Source organism: Mesoplodon mirus (assembly GCF_964341445.2).
Source record: "Mesoplodon mirus genome assembly, chromosome: 14".
Lineage (NCBI taxonomy): Eukaryota > Metazoa > Chordata > Mammalia > Artiodactyla > Ziphiidae > Mesoplodon > Mesoplodon mirus.
Genome location: NC_138990.1, coordinates 51191508 through 51216560, shown reverse-complemented (window position 1 = coordinate 51216560; position 25053 = coordinate 51191508). Strand labels below are relative to the sequence as shown.

Here is a 25053-nt window from a genome sequence, read left to right as displayed (position 1 = left end):
ACAGTTTGGGGGGACGTTATTTCCTTATACTAGTTATTTTAATATGGGGTACTGACTTAACAGTCTTGAAGATTTTTTAAAGTTCTTGACACATATTGCCAGTTTGTGCTTTCCAGAAAAGTTGAACTAGTTTACATTCCTTTCAGTAATGTGTGAGAGCCTCAATTTCACTCTAGTAAAAATTAAATACTAATTTGTTAAGAATAAAGAATTCTCATTTTAATTTGCATTTCTTTGACTACTCGTAAAGTTGAAATTTCCTATTACATATATGTTTCTTGGTACGTTATCTATGAATTACCTGATTACATTATTTCCATTTTTCTATCAGCATTTTTGTGTGTGTGTGTGTGTGTGGTACGCGGGCCTCTCACTGTTGTAGCCTCTCCCGTTGCGGAGCACAGGCTCCGGACGCGCAGGCTCAGCGGCCATGGCTCACGGGCCCAGCCACTCCGCGGCACGTGGGATCCTCCCGGACCGGGGCACAAACCCGTGTCCCCTGAATCGGCAGGCAGACTCTCAACCACTGCACCACCAGGGAAGCCCCATCAGCATTTTTATTGCTGATGTATAAGACCTCACTATACATTAAGGATATTAACTTTTAGGCTGTTGGTTACAAATTATGATAAATCTTTATAATTTGTCACTAATGATTAAAATAATATATGTTTATTATAAAGAATTTTAAAATATATAAAAATATATTGGAGAGCATAAATGTTATCCATGATCCTATCAACTGGGGATGGTTAAACACTGTGATGAACTTTTTCTGTTTGTAAACATTTAAAAAATAAAATTGGAATCACTGTGTTCTATATTTCTTAATATTTTGCCATAAGTATCTCCTCACAACATTAAATACTTTAAAAACATTTATAGCTATGTGATATTCCACTGCATATGTACCATAACTTGTTTAAACATATTCCTCCTTTAAACAGTATTTAGATTATTTCCAAATATTTGCTCTTATGACTAACTCTGCCATGAGCAATCTTGTGATACATGTGATACAGTTTTTTGTTTTTTTTTTTTTTGTGGTACACGGGCCCCTCACTGTTGTGGCCTCTCCCACTGAGGAGCACAGGCCCTGGACGCGCAGGCTCAGCGGCCATGGCTCATGGGCCCAGCCGCTCTGCGGCATGTGGGATCCTCCCAGACCGGGGCACGAACCTGCGTCCCCTGCACCGGCAGGCGGACTCCCAACCACTGCGCCACCAGGGAAGCCCCATGTGATACAGTTTTGACACTACATTTAAAATGAAGTTCATATCCACGTCTCCTCCACAGGCTCTGTGATGTCGATACTGCACCTACCTGTTACTTGAGTAGGTGCAATGACTTGGCTGGCGCTTGATGTTGAAGCTTCAGGAGCTACTTCCACAGGCACAGGAGGTGATGTTTTTTCAATCACTACTATACGAGGAAGGGGGGAATAAAATGAAAATTAAAGGCTGTTATGTGCATTGAGATCCCATTTCAAAATGCAAGCATAATTTAATCTAACAACATACCACAGTAATTCTTGGATATAGGAAACAGCTATGGGTCCCTAAAGCTCATGATATTAGCCTGTAGTCCTGGTTTCAACATGTAGCAAGAATATCTGAGAGCAATTTGGAAGCCAAGAAAAACGACCCTTCATCAAATGATGAACCTCAATAATGTTCTAATAATATATACTACTCCTGACCACAGAAAATAGTGAAAAAATTTTATAGTTACAATACTTATAATATAGTAGTCTCCCCTTATCTGTGGGGGATATGTTCTAAGACCTCCCCAGTGGATGTCTGAAACAGCAGATAGTATCAAACCCTACATATACTATGTTTTTTCCTATACTAACGGGCAGGAAGCATATAGAGCATGGATGCTGGACAAAGGGATGATTCACGTCCCAGGCAGGATGGAGCAGCACGGCATGAGATTTCATCATGCTACTCAGAACAATGCACAATTTAAAATGTATGAATTGTTTACTTTTGGAATTTTCCATTTAATATTTTTGGGCTGCAGCTGACCACAGAAAGTGAAACCACGGATAAAGAAGGATTGACTGTACCATACTTACACTAACATTATATGAGTATATTAATATACATAAGTGTGTTTCACATTTTACTTCACTTAGGAACTCTCCTGATTAAAACTTTAAAACCAAAGACACAAAAAAATCCTCATCTTACTCTTTTATTCAGAGTACTCTTACAAACAGCACAAATCAACACAGGCTACCTGGAAACTGCGGATGCAGATGAATAGTGGAAATGCCTGGAGAGAGCTGGGGTTGACTAGGCTCAAGTTTGGTTTTCTCTTGATCCAATGAAGGTATTTCCTAGATGGTTGTATTAAAAAGAAGAAAACAGAAAGTAGGAATTTTTAGTTTCCACATATTACTATTTTTATAAATTTTACTCTTAGAAAGGCAACAAATATCACAGGTACACAAAAGCTTGTGCAATTGCTTGAAATTTAAAAAAAATGAACCATTGCTGTGCTGCTGCTATACTAAGCCCTTGAGTTTTCCGAGCAGTGCTGATACGTGCACACACCCTCACCCATTTCCCAGGGGCCCAAAGCAAAAGGTCTCTTCAGATATTTTATTTTTATTTTTTTTGTTTGTTTTTGTGGTATGCGGGCCTCTCACTGTTGTGGCCTCCCCCGTTGCGGAGCACAGGCTCCGGATGCGCAGGCTCCGGATGCGCAGGCCCAGCGGCCATGGCTCACGGGCCCAGCCGCTCCGCGGCATATGGGATCCTCCCAGACCGGGGCACGAACCCGTATCCCCTGCATCGGCAGGCGGACTCTCAACCACTGCGCCACCAGGGAGGCCCTCTTCAGATATTTTAAACGAATGCCTTGGCTCAGGGGCCCACGTTCGGTCTGGAACAAGGCAAAACTGACCCCAGAGGAGAACTCCGCCATCACCTCATTCACATGTGGCTTCTGCCCAAATAAAATGACCAGCCACACTTTGCAGATTAAGTAATGGATACAGGCGTGCCATAACAAAGAACACACAATACATTAAAATACAGTAAGCCAGTCAGTCATTACAGTAACTTTACACCTCCACCTCTCAGAATACTGGTAGTCAAACAGCAACAGAAAAATAGGGACTTGGAGGAACACCTCACACATCCTGTTGACCACTCCTGTCCTCTGGGCCAGAAGCAAAGAAACAGACTGGCACCCAGGGCTCAGTTTCCAGTTACAGCTCCTTAGGGCTCCTGCAGACTGAACAATTGGGCTAGGTAAGGATCTGAGACCTCACTCACACCATTGTGGGCCCAGAGCGCTCACATCACCACTCCTGGTTAAAGCCCTCCTTGCTTTAATCACTGTCATCTTCCAGAAAGCTCACTCCCCTGGCCTCTGTTTCCCTTTTACCTTATCACCTTTTCTGCTTTTGGTAAAATAGATGTCCTGCCTGAGTATGTCATCAAAGACCCAATTGTGTAGGCATGAGTGCTTATATGGTAACTCCATTTAGATACTGCACAAATTCCTCAAACCCATCCCTTCCCCAAAGCATCCAGGCTCTGATTCCACCTTCTTCATTTCTATTAACGCCACAGTCATTAACCTGTCCAGGTTTAAAGTCAATTTTTAGTACCCCCTCTTTCATTCCTCATTCCAAGCCCTGCCCATTTCCACTATTCCTTGTATTTGTTCATCTTTTTCCACATCCAGAGCCCCTATTACCCTCGTGTGCACTCACTCTCTCATTCTCAGTTTCCTGTGGTCATCTAATCGACCTCTCAAGCTTCCTCTTTCTCCCCATCTCAGTTAATCCTGCTGTGATGTATCTTCTAGAAACATTGAGCACTTATTACTTTTCCCCACATTTCCCCCTCTTCTTTTTTTTTCACAAGAGTATGAAATATTTATAAAAAAATCATGCATCAGATTGTACAGTCTAGAAATAAAAGAAGATTCAAATTCAGTAATAAAGGTAAGAGCAATACTTGCTCTAACATTTAAGAAAGACCTTGGACTCCCAAAAGGTCCTGGGCTCAATTATCCTTTTCTGTTTGCAAAGACGCAGTAGCCAGGGCTACTGCTGTGACTGGCTGGGCAATTCCATGGAGTTGCATCTTTGTTCTTTGTTTCTTCTGTTCACATTCTGTGACCAAATGGTTCAACTCTGCTGCACTGTATCCAATAAGTCTTCAAGTCACAGACAAACTTGTAGACAAATCTCTTGCCTTGAACTTTACAAATCATGTCCCCATCATAATAATACCTTAATGCACGACTAAGTTTCTCATTGTTCATTGCAGGTTTATTTTTACGTTGTCCCCATTTTTGTGCAACCAATTCGGGCTGATTTAGCTTAAATTCTCCTTCATCACCAACCCAAGAAATGCAATCTCGAGCATCCTTGTCAGTAAGAAGTTCTAGCAAAAACTGCCACAGTTGGATTTGGCCGTTGTTTCCTGTTCTATTCCCAGGTGAACTTCTATCTTCTCCTGAAATCCTTGGAGCTCTTTGTACTTTAGCTGCCTTTGCACTACTATTTATAGCTTTAATGCCTGTTGGTGTAGCAAACTGCACTGATGCTGGAATAATTTGCACAGGTTGATCAACTGTAGCTATCTCATTCATCTGTTGTTCTTGGCTTGCCAATACATATTTTCGAAGAAGTTCCAGATGACTCCAGAGAATTTCTCCCCGAGGAACCCGCTGAAAAAAATCTTCTTTGTTGAGACTACAGAGTTCTCTTCCGGAAATATTCAGTGTCGTGAGGTCTATCTCGGTCTTGCTGAATTCCTTCATTACCCAAACCACCCAACGCAGGACTTGGTCTGTGGACCACTGTATGGGATCATAGGGTACCCCAAGACGTTCTTGCTCCTTCCTATAACCTTCCAGAGCAGCAGCCCATCTCTTCACTTGTTCTGAGGTTTCATCTGAAATGGTTGTAATGTGTTTTGTGCCATCAAGAGTTATCACTTGAACTTCCTCAACAAGATGTGCTTCTGCTTCGGCACGGTGGGCATCTGGATCAATACCTACTTCAACTGCGCAGGTTTAACAATTTCCAGGATGTTTAGGTTTGGTTCAATTCCTTGGTAAGAAATTACCTGAACACTAAGCTGTACAGGTCCATCTGTCTTTACTCCTTGGTCAAATAAACTTCGTTCTGGATCCAGCTGGATATCTTTCAGGCAAATTTCAAATTGCCAAAGAACACTGCAGTCTTGGTTCTAGTAGTTTCTTCAAACTGCCTATTGGCTCACTGATGTCTATGGCCGGGCTTACACATTCAGCTGGAGTGTAGGTTTGTTCCACAATGCTTTCTTCCGTGAACTCTGGCTTCTCTGTTCCATCAATCTCCACTTCTATCAGCCCCTCTGCTTCTCTTTTCGTCATGATTGAAGTATTTCAAAAGCTGACCCCTCCACTTCCTCCTCCTGTTTGGCTTCTGTCTCACCTAGAGCCGTCCGGTCGCCGACTGTCTCCGAGACGCTTCCTGTCCGGTGAGTCCCCCCCTCTTCTTAAGAATAGACTAGCTTTTCTATTATCTATTAAAAGGTGGCCCCAGTCAGTCTCAACTGCACCCCCACCCCCTGCAGCCCATGGTCAATGCTAGCAAGAAGCAGACATGACCAGATGTGAGTCCACTACCGCAGCTTACAGACAGAATTCCACACCTGCCCCCCGACTCCCTGCCCCCAGCAGCATGGGGCGGCCGACTTCCTACTTCCTAACCAATGTCACTTCTCCACTTGACAAGTTCGGTCCAGTTGAGGAGGAGGGGATTTCCCCACCTACTGCAACTGCAGTTTGGTGTTCCAAGCCTTCCAAAGCAGCTTCCCCCCACCAAGTCCTCTTTCTAACGGAGTCTCTCCTGCTCCCCTAACTGACCTCTTGCTGTCCCCTCCCTCACTGCGCCTATGCGCACGTAATTTCCCATCAAGGGACCACCCTGCTTTCTCTTCATCAATCTTTAATATCGTGAGACCTCTGCAAAAAGTCAAGACCGCAAAGCCTATGGCTGCATTTTCCCCACTGCCTCCTCTGCAAATAAACTGCAGGAAAAGTACACAAGCAAATTCTCAGGCCCTCTTTCAGATCCTTTATGAGAGTTACCATAAACTCAATCATAAACAGAGGAGAACAAAATCAGATAAGATGAAGTTGTCAGGGAGCTTGGCTGGCCCACTCATGGGCTAAAGGATTCCTCCCACTCATTGCCCAGAACGAAATTCAAAATCAACAAAATTGCAAACTACTGTACAGCACTGATCTTTGGAAATGCTACCCAAGAGCTGCAAATATGCATGTAAAATATGCATATCTGTTGTACTTCTTTGGGGGTCAATATAATGTAACATTTTTCCTTATTGGATGCTATCAGTCTAAAATCGTTCCTTTTTTCTAGATTCTTTCAGCACTTTTAACACTTATGTTATTCTATCCCCCTAATTATAAGCTAAAGGTTTAAAAAACTATTAGTAATAATTCACATATGTATATGACCCATCTAAATCCTAACAATTACTGCAATCTTGCCAACTGAATGAACACTACACAAATGTATAAGCATTTAATAATTACCTAATCTTCTTCATGTTACCAATAAAGAAATATTCAGACAAGGAACAATATTACATAAATAAGACAGAGCTCCAGCAAATGCCAGTATTTTCTACTGATAAATCTCACAATTCATAGCCTTTTTCTGGTGCCAAAAAAAGATAGATTAAAATTTCTCTAAAATTTTAAAGAAGCAATATCCCAGCATTTGATTATAAATTTCAAGGGTAAGCTCTGCTCCTACTCCAATTTAACTCAAACATTCACGTCAAATATTAGTTGAACTAAGAAGTACATCACTCAGTATATATATGCACTCTGAGAATACACAATTACATAAACATGTCAGAACCTTTCTTTCCATAGATGGTCCAGGCCATGAACTGACTCCTTGAATTTCATTTAAGCCCCTGATTCCCATCAGTCCTATCGTTTTTTTCTCCCTAGATTTAAGTTCCATGAGAACAAGGAGTTTTGTCTGATTTGTTTTCTACTGTTTTCCTAACATTCAGAGTAGTGCCAGTTATACAGTAGGTGCTCAATAAATATTTATTGAATGAATGAATGCTATATTTCCTTAAACCAAATAATGCATAATAGACATGTTACTGTATTTAAGTCTTAAAAAATCACACATAATCTAGAAGAAAGTCATTTTGAAGGTAAAAAAAGGCGACTTGCAAACACAATGAATAAATTACCTTCTCAGGAGGTACAGTTGCCACTAAAATCAAAAAAGAAAGAAGGACATTAGTACAATTTTAGACAGTCCACTACATAATATTTCATTTTCTAAAAAAGCAACAAAAGTTCAGTATGTCTCCAACAGGATTAAGAATCAAACTAAATCAAATGCAGAATTATGGTCATCTACCATTTTGGAGAATTTTACACGAATGACAGGCGAAAAGTATCTGTGCTACGTCATTCCTCAATTACAGGAGATCAGGTAGCAGATGTGATGAAGTTCTTTCCAACTCACTTGCTAACTAAAAAAGTTAAAGGAGGCAACACTTCCTGGTACATTGTTTCATGTCTAATCTCAACTTTGTAGAACTTCCCACACCTTGGAAAACAAACATATTCATTATATTTATCCTTAACATAATAAATAATGTTTGAAATGCTTTCTGATGTCACTGTTAAAAAAGAATGCCCTATTTCAATAAGAGACCAAAGAAAGGGTGCTGCATTCTTAGTGCATAGTGATCTTTAATGAAGCCCTGTGAGCATTTTCAGGAAGATATGCTAATAAGATCATGAAAAAAATCACAAGCCAGAAAGATCCAATGAGAGATTAGCATCAGTATGTTGAACAAATCACAGATTACACCATCAACGACATTATTATAGGGTGGTGGTGGGAGTGATTATGCCTTTCTATTTTGAAACACTTTTCAAAAATCAGTATGTAGAATTAGTCCTTAAGCCTTAGATCAATAATCACAGGGATTTTTCTCATGAGTCAACGTTTCTATAAACATTAGTATAAAAGGTAGATGCATTAACTTGTAAAACCAATCAGGGCACCAGATTGTTACCACTGCTGCAATGTTCTTGTGGTTAGAAAAAGTCAACTAACCTTCTATCCTGTCTAACCCACCACCAAGAAACTCTTGAGGCAGAATCTGGACCACAGCCCATTTCCTCCTGCTTGTGCCAAGGCAGAGAAGGTGCAAACATCTGGCCAAGTGCACAGGAGCAAACTGGCCAGCACTGTCAATTCTAGGTGAGGTCCTACTTCGTCTGCCTAACCAGGGAGAAATGCAGCAAGTGAGAGAGGGGAATAAAATAGGCTAGAACACACAGACGTTCAGAGCCCTGAAAAGAGACCTCTCTTCCTTGCCAAGCTCCCAGCGCCTCACTAACCTGGGCACCTTCTCCCCTCACAAAACCCATAAACGGACACCCTGAATTCTGACCTAAGAATCAAGTGTGAAAGGCCAACAGGAGCTTTATTAAAGCCAATACCTATTCCACACAAGCTAAGATCTTTGTTCCTCCCATCTGAGGTGAGCACTTTTGTGGTGACAAAGATATTCAAAGTATTGGACATGCTGGTCTCTATGGAGAGACCGAGATAGATAATCCCTCTTTCCGAACCAGAGAGTCAAAGCCCCTTGTCTCTAGTCTCCCTCTGGAGTAGGCAGCCTTAACCACTTCCTCGGAAAAATGTGCTCCTTGGTCATATCACATACTCTTTGTATGGCATCTGCAAGTCAGTTGCTCTAAGTCTTGGTTTCTCAAAATGTAAATTAAAAGACTTCACTAGGTGATCTCCAAGATCTCTTTCACTGATCCTGTCTTTCTTCATTTTGCTTCCCCTTATCCCTGACTGCCTGTGAGACTCTATTTCATGGACGCTCAGTTGACGCTTTAACTTTTTTAAGTCTATGGATTCCATTTTTAAAGTAAATACATATTTATTAAATGGCCCTGTAGACACAGAAGTGAATTCAGGCTACTCCCTGAAAAATGTGAATCACTCTCCAGGAATAAACACCAAGAAAAAGTAGCTCCCAAACACAAGACAATGTCCTGAGATGATCGTGGAATACTGCCACCTGCTAGGTGCATACTACTCTGCAGCAGTGGTTCTCAATCAGGGGTAATTCTGCCCTCAGGGGACACTTAGTGATACTTGGACACCTTTTTGGTTGTAGCAACTGGGAGGGGGAGGGTGCTACCGGCTTCTAGAGGTTAGAGGCCAAGGATGTTGCTAAACATACTACAATACACAGAGCAGCCCCTCACATCAAAGAACTATCCACCCCAAATTGTCAATAGTGCCGAGGCTGAAAACCCCTAGAGGTTCTAGAGGTTATAAGCAGGGAAACCAAAGCAAAGACCCACAGACAGATGGCTAGGTCCGTGATCCATTTCCACTCTCACCTTCTGGCTCCACCGCTCCTGGCCCCTGTTCCCGGGAGAAGGTCAGGGCCTCCACTGGCTCTTCCTTGGCTGGGAGAGGTGGAGGATGAGTACTTTTAGCAACAGGTTGAGTGTTCTTTGGCTTGACAAATACAGGTCCTTTACCTACATGGTGATGGATTGGCCTGCGTCTATGAACGCCAGATACCGTATAACCCATTCCACCAGGACAGATTTCCTTAAAAGCAGCTAGATTTGGGATGGGAAAATATTCCTTTTAAAAATCTAAAAGTGCAAACTTATACAGAGGAAAACAGCATGATGAATATCTCTTAATAAATCATCACTAATATAGTTACATTTAAAAACTTCAAAAACAGATGCAAAATGCTTGAATTTCTGTCAAACTTGCATATTTACAGAAAAAACCCAACCCTTTCTTTTACTAAACATTTCTCCATCTGTTAATTCCTTATCCTACCCAATCAGAATTTTATATATATATATAGCATATATAGCATATAGAGAGCACATATTTTATATATATTAACATATGGCAGCTACAAATTAGGAGATAGCATACATATCATGTTTTCTATTTAATATTCTATATCACATCATGTATCATGTATTACACACATAAAATATATGTAATACATTAGATTTTTAGGTACAGAACATACTATATATATTATATATATCTCAGGGGGAGTGTAATATCAGCAAAAATCAGACTGTTCCCTCTTGCTTTGGTCTAATTTCACTAGTTATTAACCAGGAACTCAGTAACATCTAAGTTAAATGACTAGCAAGAAGGTTGAAAAAGAAAAAGAAATCACTATGGAGGGAAATGAGGTGCTGAAATCATCCTAATCTGTTTCCAGTTGAAGAAACCAAAGGACTCAGCCAGGATGGAGGTTATCAGCTGATATGGGGAGGCTGGCTAAGAAGGACTGAAACAGGGCAAGTGGCTTTGAAGAGAGATTCTCAGGATGGTGAAAAGGAATCCAGCGAAATACACATGCTAAAGGGATGATGGGTAGAAATAAAGAAAAAAAGGACACGCCAAGTTAGAATGTAGGTATTTTCAAGGAGAGGGATGACAAGTGAGCAAAAGCCTGACCATGACCAACTGGTCGAATTATCCTGAGGGCTGGGAAATATTCTATGCCCTGGAACTGCTATTCCCGCCAGGAAGGTGGTTTTGTATGCTTTAAAAAAAAAAAAAAAAAAAAGTTGACTGGGGACCTGTGATTTGCTAGCCTCCATTGCATAATCGCCAGGAATGAGTCAAGGGGAAAGACAAGAGAGGCAAGGCAGTGTGTGGCCCGAGGAGGAACAATCCACCTAAGCCCTTTGGTGTCAGCGCTGGAGGCAAGTTACCAAATGCAGACACCAAGGAGCTCATGGTCAACGTTTTTATTTCTACTTTTAAAACTGAAAGTAAAATAAGTCACTTTTCACTTCCACTGAACAAGAGATCTCCTCTTGATGTTCTGGACCTAAAATTAGCTCTCGGTAAAAATAAAACCCCCCAATACTCCTTAAAACATGCTACAATTTGTTTTTCTAAGGATCACACATTAAATGGTAGAACCTCATTTTTATGTTTAACTATGAAATACAATTTTCATGTGGAATAGATGTTTCTAGCAAAAATGTCTTTCTATCAAGTATTTGAAGCATGAATGAACTAAACATTACTCTTATGAAAATCACCATACATCCAAAAACTGGTTAAGGGCCAAAATTTTATCTTTAATATTATTTTCAAACTTAGTTACTACACTTTATGGAAAAGTCTTCCGGTGTTATATTTACCTTCTTGATTTATGCTTCATGTAAGGGTTACAAAAGCTATCAAAATTGAACTTAAAGTGGGTCTGTGAATTATCAAGATCATGAATTTAATTGATTATTACTTTTTAATACTGAGAGGATCAGATCCCACAGGAGGATACTAGGGCCTTCTGGAGATGTGTCAAGTTACCCAGTAAACCAAACTACCATCAACATTATACTGTCTCTGCTTTACCAGTTCTTTCTGATCCTAGCCATCAACAAACGTGGCTCACGATAGTTAAATTTATGTTTACAACTTGTCTGCAACAGTGCAAGTTATAGGCTTAAGACATTAAATGGCCCTGTGAGAGTCAATACACTTCCCTACGTGGGAAGCACCTTATGGAACAAGAAACTGAGTAGACATTTTTTATGCCTACCCCATGCCAGTGAAATTGGGGCCACTCCTTTTTTGATAATATCATGCCCAGTATTTGCAGGCATATTTCTTTCTCTTCTCTTTAACTCTACTTGACCCTGCTTGAGAAGTTGGTGACTCCCTGGTATAAGCAAGGCACTTAGATAAATCTATGCTTTCAGGGCATTAGGCCATTACGTACTCAACTGAAGGATAAAGAATCATCACTTCTTAATATTCAGCTCCCACCCAGAAGTTCATGGGAGCTTTGGCAGGATCTGCCCTTGAGTTATTAATCTTCATAGCATAAATTCAATCAATCATATTCATAGTGAATATAATTTTCTCCATTTCCAACTGGAGAAATCAAGCACAATGTTCTTAACAGGACCTGAGAGGCACCCGTTCAATACATGAGTGAAAGAGTTAAACTGCACCAGGTCTAGTCGCTGTGCAGGCGGTGAGCAACCATCAGGAAAGTGCAAGTCCAACAGGGCCTTCTGGTCTCTCCACACTTTCAAACAACAGACTTAGGGCCCTAGAAGCTACGGATAAAACGCAATGGCTTTTCTTAACATCCAAAAGGAAGTCTAATGTTACACACAATGGGAAAAGCTCTTTGCATGTAATTTTTTCCACTGATTCAACCTCGTGTGTTCACGGTTTTTACAAAAGGGATAAAAACACATCGCATTATTAATAACTAATTTTAAAGTCAGAAACTACAAATAACCCAAGCTGCCCAAATCATCCTGTGTGCTTGTGTGGCCAGGAGTGAATGTGAGCACACAGTGGGGCATGTCTTACCTGTGCCTGGAAGGGGACATTTCTCACAGTGTGGGCCCCAGGCCTTGCCCACACTACAACAGCAGAGCTGCTTGGTGAGATGAACAGACAGGGGGTGCATACACTGCCTTCCGGAACTGACAAGTCGGTAACAGGGCCCTTTCTCCTCAGAGATCACAGGGGTATCCGCTGAAGCAGAGAGATAAGGCCTGACGTCACCCAAGAAACGACAAAAACCAGTTCGACATTTCACATAATAGTAAAATGAACCTAAAAGTTTGGATTAGAAGTCATACTTCAGAATAAATCTGTCTAAATGTAGGGCATTACCCTTCTGGATTTAGGGTCAGTTGACCAAATGAGTTTGAAGAGTCAGGACGTCAAACGTCCCTGTCTGTGTCTGGTCCCTTCTTCCATTTTAGTAAGTGTTGAAAATCAACTATGTGTGCGTGAGTGAGAACAAATAATTTCAACCAAAATAAACCTGCCTAAATAAACCTAACTATAAAACCTAATTATCAAAATCTCTACCTCATTTGTTGTCTTGTATTTAGCCATAAGAGAGGTAGTTCTGGGCTTCCCTGGTGGTGCAGTGGTTTGGAGTCCGCCTGCCAATGCAGGGGACACGGGTTCGTGCCCCAGTCCGGGAAGATCCCACGTGCCGCAGAGAGGCTGGGACCGTGAGCCATGGCTGCTGAGCCTGCGCGTCCGGAGCCTGTGCTCCGCAACGGGAGAGGCCACAATAGTGAGAGGCCCGTGTACCGCAAAAAAAAAAAAAAAAAAAGAGAGGTAGTTCTAGGGCAGAATTTGGTAAACAGCCAGGTATCATGGAAAGTCATGAACTGAACATAGTAGATACTACAAATCAGCTATCACTCTTCTTGCTTGGAGGACCGTGAAAGCCTGCAGGGTCCTATCCGGTCTCATCCTAGGCTAGCGACCAGCACATGGGAGGCAGAGGACAGCTTCTGACTGGCAATGCCACACAAGGCCCCGGTCCAGCCAGACAGCACACCAGAGAAGGAGGAGATGACATCCTCAACCCCTCAGGAAACATCACAAAAGCACATCAGCCCATAGTCATCCAATACCTAAGTCCTCATTCTGATTCTTCTTCTATAAATTTAGTAGATGAGACTTCATTAATCTAACAGCTACTGGGCACATAGGGCAAATATGAGAATAAGAAAGACACACCCCTGCCTTCACAAAGATCATTTTCTAGAGTAAATGTGCATGCATGGAGAATGTTCTACAGATCCAGTTCCAGGCCAAGTCAACACTGCTGAATAGACCAAGCTTGATGGTCACCTCTCTGTTCATTCCCCATGTCAACAAAAGCTCTTCTCTACTGCATCACTGTCCAAATGAGCTTTTCCCAATTTGCCTTTCCCTTACCCAATTCCTCTAGCACCTGGCACTTCCAAATCACCTTCCTTTCCTGCTCAGAGCTAAATTTTCATTCTCACAAAATGACTGACATCTCCGCTACCAGAAACAACCTGATTCGATGAAAGCACTACAGCACAGTGAAGACAGCAAGGGTTTTTAGAGCCAGACAGACCTGGGCTCACATAGTGGGTCTATCACTTGCCAGCAGTATAACCTAGGGAAGTGACTTCGACTGGCTGCAATGGTTTATGTGTCAACTTGACTGGGCCACAGAACCTAGATAGCTGGTCAAAGACAGGTCTGAATGTTGATGTGAAGGTATTTTTCACATGAGATTAACATTTAAATTAGTAGATTTTGAGTCAAGCAGATGACTCTCCGGGATGTGGGTGCGCCTTATCCAAGCACTTGAAGGCCTTAGGAGAAAAAGAGACTGATCTCCCCAGAGGAAGAAGGAATTTTGCCAGCAGACAGCCTTCAGACTCTGGCTGCACCATTAGCTGTTCCCAGGACCTCCAGGCTGCCAGCCTACCCTGCAGATTGGAGCTTGCCAACCTCCACATTCATGTGAGCCAATTCCTTAAAAATCCCTTTTCATCCACCCACGCTATTGGCTCCATTTCTCTGGAGAGAATGCTAACTAATACACTGGCTGAGCCTCAATAACTCCCTCACTTACAGGTGACAAGCTCAATGTATACACTCAAAATATCATACGCTAAACGTTTGGTTCAGAGTAGACACAATATACACGTCAGCCTGCTTTATTAATAAAAGCAGGTATCTCCAGCCTCTCAAGGGCATTTGTACACGACTTGATCACTGCTGTAGTGGTAGAATTTCAACACAGTGAAAACAGTCGAAAAAAGGATATGGGTGAATTGGAGGGGGGAGCACAGGAGACCTTCCTAAGGCTTCAAAACTTAGTTCCTCTAATACGGCCAGGTTTGCCCAAGATTACTAAAAACGTGGTAAAAGGGAGAAGTGTGAGCCTTTTTCTCTCCCTTCTCCTACTCACTTTCTGGAGTCTGTGCAAGTCAGCTATGAAAGATTAAAGGTCACAGAAGAAAAGTAAAAGAAAATTTATGAGTATGGTTATTACCCCCAAAAGGATAAGTTTCTGGAATGATTGACCAGCACTTATATAGCATATGGGTGTGGGTCTGTCTCTCTATATAAGTTGTATAATCTTAAGAACATATACGTAGTTCTAGGATAATCAGCTCACCAAGGATTTGGCTCCAAAATTTCTTCTCCAACCAAAGTGTTTGGAATTCACAACACATATTTCCATAGAAACAACATCAGGTCAACTCACAAGAGCCTATTTTACATGTGGTAGGGATTAATTATAACACGAATAGCATTAAGGTTAGTTCTAGATCCCAAGAACAAGGGCCGTTTAAAGCAGAGCAGAGTTTCCCCAAACCCTGGACACTGGCAGACGGTGACATTGGCCCCTTGTGCTGACCTGTCCACACTCGCTCCCTGGTATCCACCTCGCCCTCATATCCAGGGTAGTGATACTACCTTAGGCACCATCCCTGTTACACTTACTCTGCCCCCCTATCCAAGGACTCTACCTTAAAGTAACATATCAGGCCTACCGCCCAGATTAACCCCAAACTCCAAATCAGCAATTCAGTTTTTAAGGGATTAGTATGTGTATTTGTGTGTAAGTGAATTATAAGAGATTGCTTGTTCATTAAAGCAAGTCTCTGGTTGAGGCTCCATGCATGGCGCACACACACACAGAGAAAGCAAAATTTTAGGCATTTTATCATGTGGAGAATAATGACAGAAGTCAAGCAAGCTAATTCCTCCTAAACATCTTCTCCTGAAAGGTCTCTGTTTTATAGGTGTTTGTCCTTGCGTCATTTCCTAACCCAGAGATTCTCCCTAAGTGCTGGGGGTACTGGTGTTTTTTTTTTTTTTTCCACGACAGCTTCCAATGCACTTCAAGTGGGGACCTTCAAGGGAATAAGAATCACTGGCTTACAGAGTCATCAAAACTCAGCTGCTGGTGTGTCAGGGAACATCAGACCATGTTGCAACTAAACATTGTGCTTCACCCCAAATGCACATAATAATAAGCCATTAACTAATAAAAAAAAATCTGCTCCTTCAAAGATGGAAGAAATCCCAGGAGGAAGCCATTGGAAAGGTCTGGCTTACATACCTAAATTATACTAATGCTCCTATGATTCAAATTTTCTTTGCTCTACAATTATGTGGATCAAAAAGTGTTAATTTATGCCTCCCTCAGATTTCTAACAGGATGTGCCCTTTAAAATGGCCTCTATTTTAATGCCTAAGTCACCTATTATTCTTTTATCATTTCAAATGACTTATATGGCAATTCACTTATTTCATTAAACACCTCTAGCACTTTCACATTCAACATGATACATAAACCCAGGAACAATATGCTACCTGGAATGATGCATGATTGGTGTTTCTACTGTCTGAGTATCTTTAACCACAGATTGAAAGGCTGGTTGTAAAGGCTAATTCATTCGTATACTACATTTATTATTTAAAATATAATAAACGTGATTATATAGTCTATTGCATCATAAGGATTTACACTATACTGAAAAAAAAAATCAGTATTGCCCAAAGATTGCTAAAGAATTGGTGGAGGGCTTCCCTGGTGGCGCAGTGGTTGAGAGTCCGCCTGCCGATGCAGGGGACACGGGTTCGTGCCTCGGTCTGGGAAGATCCCACGTAGCCGCGGAGCGGCTGGGCCCATGAGCCATGGCCGCTGAGCCTGCGCATCCGGAGCCTGTGCTCCTCAACGGGAGAGTCCACAGCAGTGAGAGGCCCACGTACCACAAAAAAAAAAAAAAAAAAAAAAAAAAAAAGAATTGGTGGAAATGGGAATGGGTCAGAGTAATGAGGAGGAATTACAAAGCATGCTGGTAGGTTCATATGTGTAGGTTCCCTGAAATATGGGTTTTGCAGATTGTATTTTCTGTAGGATGTGTTGCTAAGATTCAGGTGCACAGATTCAGTTACTCTATATAGAGGGAAAAACATTTCAGAAGCATAAACCCTACTAGAAATGCCACATCAGTCAGTCAAGAAAACAAATCTTTTGCTCCTGGTGACAGACATGGGAAAAATCTTCCAAAGAAATAAACACATAGCTGTATATCCAAGTATAGTATTGAATCTTCACCATACATAGCCAATGCTGATGGTGATTGCGTAACAAACCACTGTGAGAAGGTAATATGCTATGGGTCTCACATTTGAGCTCCCCAGTAATGTATTAACCAACTTATACTTAATTATAGGGTCATACAACCAACTCTGATTATACTTTCAAAGCCATGCTGCTCTTATCAATTCAAACATAAATGTAAGTAGTATTAAGCAGATATAAATTAACCTGGTACTTGGAACAAGTTGAAAAACAGAGAAGACTTGAGGAGACAGCATATAAGCTAGTTTCTCCTACTAGTTTGTTTTCACTCCCCCCCCCACCAAACACCTCCAATATCCTTATTCACTTCTTGGATGAAATTCCACATTAGAGTTTCATACCATTAAAGCTTAAAGTCCCAATGGGATGAGTGCTGGGATGCAGGTGTGGGGAGCAAGTAACACTGTTAGAAGGAGTCTGAGAGATGACTTTCCTAGGGAGGTAAGAGCCCATAGGCACCCTTTTCAGGAAACGGGTTATTAAAAATAAATTCTGCGAGAACCAAAATTTCAGAAAAACAATGATTCTGAGGCCACTGCATAGTCAGACCAGCATTTTACAGTGAGACTAAATAGTGGCTCTGCTTAAATAGATGACTTGCTCCTGTCAATTTAGACCAGTTTCCTCTTCCTGATTAAAGGCTCAGCTTGTGGAGTGAGACAAATTGAGTTTCAAATTTGGGCTCTACCGCTTATAGGCTGTGTGACTTTTGGAAAGATCCTTAAACTCTCTGTGCCTCAACTTCTTCATTTCTAAAATAGGAAGAACAACACTTCAAGCCTCATAGAAATCTTGTAAGTATTATATTTGATAATCCATATAAAGTACTCATCACAGTGCCTGGCACTTAGTAAGTAAACAGTAAAGATTACTACATTACTGTCACAGTTTTGGTTGTTACTGCTTTTATATGGGAGCAAACAGTTGGCACAGATCTGTCTGTACAACCTCAAGGCCATGATGCTGTGAGACCACTAAGTGAGGAAAACTATGAGCCTAAGCTGAGACAGCCACGGAGGAGGTGGGAAGAAAGGAAAAGGTAGAAAATAGATTATGAAGATCTAACGACTTTCTTGGAGACCAAAGGAGATGACAGAGTCAGAGGTGACACAGAGGCTCCTAGCCTCATTTCTGGGGAGAACAACGTCACCATGGACAAAACCACCAAGTCAGGAAGGAAAGCCCATTTTTCTCTCTCTGCTAGAGAGATCTAGTAGTCATTTACCCAATCAACTTTATAAAAAAAAAAAAAAAAGGGTCTAGAACTATGAGATCCAATGTGTTAGCCCCTAGCCACATACTACTACTTAGATAAAATTTAAATGAGATACAATTTAAAATTCAATTCCTTAGTCACACCAGCCACTTGTGACTAGTCTTATCACATCAGAAATGTTCTGTATCTGCACTGTCTATCATCACAGAAAGTTCTACTGGACAGCATTGATCTAGCCCAAAAGTCAGCAAATTTTCTCTGTGAAAGGCAAGATAAATATTTTAGGCTTTGTGGTCCATTTGGTCTCTGTTTCAACTTCTCAGCTCTGCCATGGCAGCGTGAAAGTGGCCTTAGACAGTATATAAATGAATGGACATGGCTGTGTTCCAATAAAACTATTTACAAAAACAGACGGTGGGACAGATTTTGCCCACGGGCTATAACTTGCCAATCCCTGATCTAGAACCCTAAAGTTAGAGGCACAAAACCCAATTTTAAACCTCAAATGTCATTTACAAGCTATGTGATCTTGAAAAGTTACTTAAACTCTCCTAGCTTCAGTTTCCTATTGTGTAAAATAATTCATATCTCATAAGGAAGCTGCAGAAACTAAAAAGAAATGATGTTCATGAATATGACTGGCTTTTCGAAGGGATGAGTTCGGCATCTCATGATTTCCAGAGTTAGGGCAGAAGCACATCTTCTCTCTAACTCTATTTCTGTCAGTGAGCACCAAGTCCATGGGTCAAGAATATTATGAAACAAATTTCACTGAGCAAATATGCAGGCTCAATATTCTTTTTTTTTTTTTTTTTTTTCGGTACATGGGCCTCTCACTGTTGTGGCCTCTCCCGTTGTGGAGCACAGGCTCCGGACACGCAGGCTCAGCAGCCGTGGCTCACAGGCCTAGCCACTCCGTGGCATGTGGGATCTTCCTGGACCAGAGCACGAACCCATGTCCCCTGCATCGGCAGGCGGACTCTCAACCACTGCGCCACCAGGGAAGCCCCTCAAAATTCTTTTACCTGGGCCCTTTGAACCTGTGGACACACCCTCCCCAGCATTCATCCTGGAGCTCTTGAATTTCTGAAGAAAATTAATTGCAGCTTAAAAAGTCAGAAAGCTTTCCTACTCCGACTGCACAGGTTATTATACTTTTCTTGGACTGGCTCTGAGAAATCCTGGAGTTTCACCTTTCCCCACAGAGAGGTAGGAGCAGGTCTGGAGAATGCTACTGCAGCAACGCCCTGATCCACAGACACAGAGGTCGGAGACAGCAAACGCCAGAACCCTCCTACTTTCTTCTTTCAGCTTGGCTAAGTCAAGGACAGGGTGCGGGCAAGGAGAGAAAGTGAAGTGGTTGCAACCTTTGGCTGAAGTCAAGGAATTCTGAGGGTGTTCACCTCAGCGTATTCGAGAACAGGGAGAGCTTCCCATTGCTCCTCAGCCACTGCCAAGTGCATTTCTTTGAGTTCACAGAGTCAGCCACACCTTTTATGGCCTGGATATGCCCTAAATTCATGCTGCCTGGAGCAAACGTGGTCAATCTTCCCCATCTGCTTCCACGGTCTATCCAAGGCTGTTTTTATATCTTGCAAGAGCATTTACTCCAAATGATAGAGAGCTTTGCTCAGTGCCTTTGTGTGTCTGTCTGCGTGTCTGTGCATGCGTGTGTGCACATGTGTGACCCCCGGTCTCCTTCTGCTACTTCCCCCGTGACTATCAAGGGTACCACCAACTCGCCAGTGCTTTTCCACCCTACTTTGTAAGTATCACCTTCTCCCCTCATTCTTTCTCAAGACATTCCTTCTCTTCAGACTTCTCTATCAACTTCTTCAAAATACGGTTCACCCACAAATCAGACTGGATTGAACCAAGTCACAAATCCTGAAACACTTTACATATCTCTATGATATTACATGTGGTAAATTCAGAGGAAAGAGAAATAAATCTGCCCACTCAATGCTGGTAAAGAGCCCAGGTTTCAACTTCAAACTCTAAATGGGAACATTTAACTAGCAACAAACGTCTCCTAATACTTATCGTTTCAGCTGTTGTAGCTGAACCATAAAATTAAAATATTTATTTTTCAAATACGAATGGATGGTTGTTTAATAAGTTCAGTATTATCTGGGCAATGACAGGGAAAATAAATGCTAAGGAAAGTGTGTTTCAAAAATCTCACTGGCAGTTTCTACAATCTTATTAAAACCTGGATGTCTGTCCTTAGCTCTAGACATCAGATCTAGTCAAATAAAACACTTTGCGACCAGTCCTCTAAGTGTACCTAATCTACAATGTTCAATGTAGTCATTTTAACCAGACTACAAAGCAAATTATTTAAGGAAAAACAAATATTCACAACAAATTCTATGTTCAAACTCTAAAAATGTTTCATGCTTAAATTATACAACTGTATTTACAATACTCTACTCATGTAATTCCAATCAGCCAGAAATTGTCCTTAAATTATCTGGATATTGTCAGGGATTTTTGGCCTGAAATTTCCAAATCCTTGCATCAGTTTTCAAGTGTACCTAGTATGCAAGCATAATTTTACAGTCTAATTTTGTCACCCACCAAAAAAAGCCCTATAATTAGGTGCCTGCTTGCTTTATGATCAGAACTGTCTGTGAAAGAACATGGAAGAACTTATGTGCAAAATTTCCAAATCTGTATTTGATGGGTTTCAAAGGAAAATAGTAGTAATTAGTAACAATGTTCCAAAACACTCAACAAACTCGTCTAAAAGTAATGAATGAGACTGCTATTTTTATTTTATTACATTTGTCTTTATTTCACCATGTCTATCCATCAGCTTAGGGCACAGAGTTAGAGATGCACAGTTAAAAGCAAATGATGGTACCTTCTTGGAAAATATATCTTGATGATATGACAAATTTAAAACTGGGGACCAGAAAGATACAACTTAACATATACCAATGACACGTTATAAAAACAGGTAAATAAAAAAAAACCTAGCAAGACAAAAATTAATGCAGGATTGCTCTTAACATTATCTCGACAGTTTTCTGCCATACATTAGTTTAAAATGTTTAACCTTTAATCGTATGTGACTTTGAAAAATCTGTTGCATTTACCTACTTTGTAATAATGGGCACAAGTACCTTAAAAATAAGGTAGTCTTAAAAAATTCTGTGTCTGAGCCCTTTACATCTAAAATGCATACATCTCTAATTGTCAGGTGATCTGTACTGATTACACTGGATTAGGTTTTGTGGCAAGAGATCCTTAATAGGATCTTTTTGGAGAAACTACATTTTCTGTACGAATATTAGAACATAAGATTTGATGGAGGATTTTTATCCTTAACAAGTTTAAAAAAATCTTAAAGACAGATTTGTAAGGCAAAATAGTTTAACTTCAGGGACACATATCAGTGGTTTTTGAGGACAACAGAATAGAATATTTGAAATTAGAACTGAATACAAAAATCTGAAACACAGAGCCTTGCTAACTATTTCCCAGACTCTTCTAACCAAGAAAGTACAGTGAAGCCTCATTAAATCAGACAGAAGTGACTCAGAATTTGGACTAATTAAAGACAGAAGCTGGGACAAAGTTTCACTCCACCTAAATAATGCTTAAAATACTCATGAAGGAAAAATCTGTTTTCATGTCTTAGGTATGCTAATTTTAATTAACTGTTTCTTTGCATAATTCCTCTGTGCGCTTGTTCTCTACCTTAAGTTTAAGCTGTCATTTTTTCTGAACACAATAAAAATGCATTTTTTAAATAAACATAGATTTATTGTAGTATATCAGGCCGCCTCCTCCCTCCTGTCATTTTAATGACATTTTCCTGCATATTTACAATATTTAGTTGACTGCTGAGTATTTACCTTCTTTTGGATACCTCCCCCTCCCCCCACCCCCCAAAAAAACAGATGCAAAATAGTAATAAAAAGTGATCATTACTTACGAACACAACTTGAAAAGGTAGGATCTGGCCCAAATCCTATTTTGCAGGTACATCTATAGCTGCCCATGGTATTCAAACACTCACCATTAGGGCACACACCCTGTAGTTGGCATTCATTAATATCTGCAGGAAAACAATTCTTTTAGAAAGAGAAGTCAAGTTCTATGGAACAGATTCTGGCTGTAAATTGCATTCCCTGTCTTTATCAGTATAATACCTCTCAGTTATAGTAAGTAAGAGATGCGAGCAACTTTTAATGCAGCAGCACTTTAATCAAATCAAACATTTACTGAACATCTACAATTTAGCAAATATTTACTATGCACCTACTATGTACCTGGTTCTATGCTAGATATTAGAGACTTACCAGTGAACAAAACTGACCAAAGATGCCAGCCTTCAGAGAGCTTATATTTTAGTGTTAGTGTTTTTAAAGTATTATAGGGCATACAGGCAAGGCGAAGACTCTCGCCCTGGAGACACTTATAGTCTAGTTGTGCCTATAACTATGTAAAAATTAAAGAAGTGAAAATCGTTATCACAATCAGAAGAAAGGTCATAAACCTGAAGAAATTAAATTATGAAATTGCCTTATAGACAAATAAGAGCTACTAAAGGAAGGTGGAGGTAAGGGAGACTGCAGCATGGAGAAGGAGGTAAGACTTCATCAGGTGTTGAATTTGGGGAGAAGCCAGATGGATGGGCAGGAAGGGGTGAATGATCTACATGGGTGGACATCAGAGCATGAGCGACAGAGACTGGAGAAGGAAAGGGATCAGGAAATCATGAGTCAAACCGTTGGCTGGAAAAGAAGTTTCAGGAAGGTGAATAGTTGGAAAAAGAGCTGGTTAAAGCCAGGCTAGGTTTGGATGCAATTTTATTGAAAACAGGGAAATATATGAAAGGTCTGTGAGCAGGAGGAAGATATAATCAAGGGCGGGCTCTAGGGAAACACATCTGGCCAGCACATGGCTTGGTGAGATGAGATTAAAAGTTTGATCACTGAAGGAATAAAGCAAGTATGAGACTGGTGACAAGCCAGGTTAGTGAGAATAATCAGGAAGAGAAGCAATGAAGTTTTGTTTTTGTTTGTTTGTTTTTGAAGGAACAACTGACAGTGCATGGTGTTTGGTGTCTGACTGGCCAACATGGCATTGGAGAAAAAGAGGGTAAAAGATGCTGTTGAGGCTTCTAATCTGAGCAAAGAGGAAAAGACACTATTGGTTTTGTAGAAAGTTCTGTGAAGGAAAAAGGCAGATGAAGAGATAAGTTTTCCACATGAAAGAATGCTCAACATCACTAATCATTAGAGAAATGCAAATCAAAACTACAATGAGGTATCACCTCACACCTGTCAGAATGGCCATCATCAAAAAATCTACAAACAATAAATGCTGGAGAGGGTGTGGAGAAAAAGGAACCCTCTTGCACTGTGGGTGGGAATGTAAATTGATACAGCCACTATGGAGAACAGTATGGAGGTTCCTTAAAAAACTAAAAATAGAACTACCATATGACCCAGCAATCCCACTACTGGGCATATCCCCTGAGAAAACTATAATTCAAAAAGAGTCATGTACCAAAATGTTCATTGCAGCTCTATTTACAATAGCCAGGACGTGGAAGCAACCTAAGTGTCCATCGACAGATGAATGGATAAAGAAGATGTGGCACATATATACAGTGGAATATTACTCAGCCATAAAAAGAAATGAAATCAAGTTATTTGTAGTGAGGTGGATGGACCTAGAGACTGTCATACAGAGTGAAGTAAGTCAGAAAGAGAAAAACAAATACCATATGCTAACACATATATATGGAATCTAAAAAAAAAAGAAAAATGGTTCTGAAGAACCTAGGGGCAGGACAGGAATAAAGATGCAGATGTAGAGAATGGACTTGAGGACATGGGGAGGGGAAGGGTAAGCTGGGACGAAGCGAGAGAGTGGCATGGACATGTATACACTACCAAATGTAAAATAGATAGCTATTGGGAAGCAGTCACATAGCGCAGGGAGATCAGCTCGGTGCTTTGTGACCATCTAGAGGGGTGGGATAGGGAGGGTGGGAGGGAGACGCATGAGGGAGGAGATATGGGGATGTATGTATATGTATAGCTGATTCACTTTGTTATACAGCAGAAACTAACACATCATTGTAAAGCAATTATACTCCAATAAAGACGTTAAAAAAAAAAAAGAGGTAAGTTTTACACTAGAAGGTCACTCTGGGATACTCAAGTATTGTATAAATATCCAGCCACAGCAGCAGATTCAGGAATAAAGTGAAAGGAAAGCATCATTGGAAACAGCCTCAAGGTCATCTGCATGTGGTGATTGCTATGGTCTCAACGTTTTGTGCCCCCCACCCCACCGCCAGATTCATATGTTGAAATCCTAACCCTCCCCAAAGGTGATGGTATTGGTAGGTGAGGCCCTTGCAGGGTGTTTCAGTCATGAGGGAAGAACCCTCGTGAATAGGATTAGTGCCTTAAAAAGAGGGGCTCCAGAGAGATCCCTAGTCCCTTCCACCATTTGAGGACACAATGGAGACATCTGTAACTGGAAGAGGGCCCTCACCAGAAGGTGACCATACTGGTGCCTTGCTCTGGGACTTACCTGCTTCCAGAACTGTGAGCAATAAATACCTGCTGTTTTTAAGCTACCCAGTTGGTGGTATTTTGTTATAGCAGCCCAAATGGACTAAGACAGTGGCCCAAGGGGAAATCAAAATGATTTGGAAGAGGAGAGACGAAAATGTGGCAATTTTTAAAAAAAGATTATAGAGTCATTTGCAAAGGTAATTAAAAATAAACAGAATGTGACAAGTTAACAGTAAAAAAAATTAGTAGTTATCTATTTTATTCAGGGTGTCTTATGAAGCTT

The 25053-nt window shown here is 40.9% G+C and overlaps 1 protein-coding gene and 1 pseudogene across 8 annotated transcripts in view; both read right to left on the bottom strand.

Moving 5' to 3' along the window:
* The window catches only part of LTBP1 (latent transforming growth factor beta binding protein 1), a 429217-nt gene that overhangs the window by 133982 nt on the left and 270182 nt on the right, over window positions 1–25053 (bottom strand). For 2 of the 7 annotated variants that reach the window (XM_082641886.1, XM_082641889.1), the window contains 6 exons: window positions 22169–22291; window positions 12431–12598; window positions 9445–9672; window positions 7254–7276; window positions 2245–2344; window positions 1324–1422 (listed from right to left, as the gene is read on the bottom strand). In XM_082641886.1, coding sequence (XP_082498012.1) covers window positions 1324–1422; window positions 2245–2344; window positions 7254–7276; window positions 9445–9672; window positions 12431–12598; window positions 22169–22291 — 741 coding nt within the window. The remainder of the gene's footprint in view (window positions 1–1323; window positions 1423–2244; window positions 2345–7253; window positions 7277–9444; window positions 9673–12430; window positions 12599–22168; window positions 22292–25053) is intronic. The other 5 variants (XM_082641887.1, XM_082641890.1, XM_082641888.1 and 2 more) reach the window with 3 other exon arrangements.
* On the bottom strand, window positions 3938–5492 carry LOC309815763 (GA-binding protein alpha chain-like; annotated as a pseudogene). Its single transcript has one exon. The product of its transcript is annotated as a GA-binding protein alpha chain-like (transcript).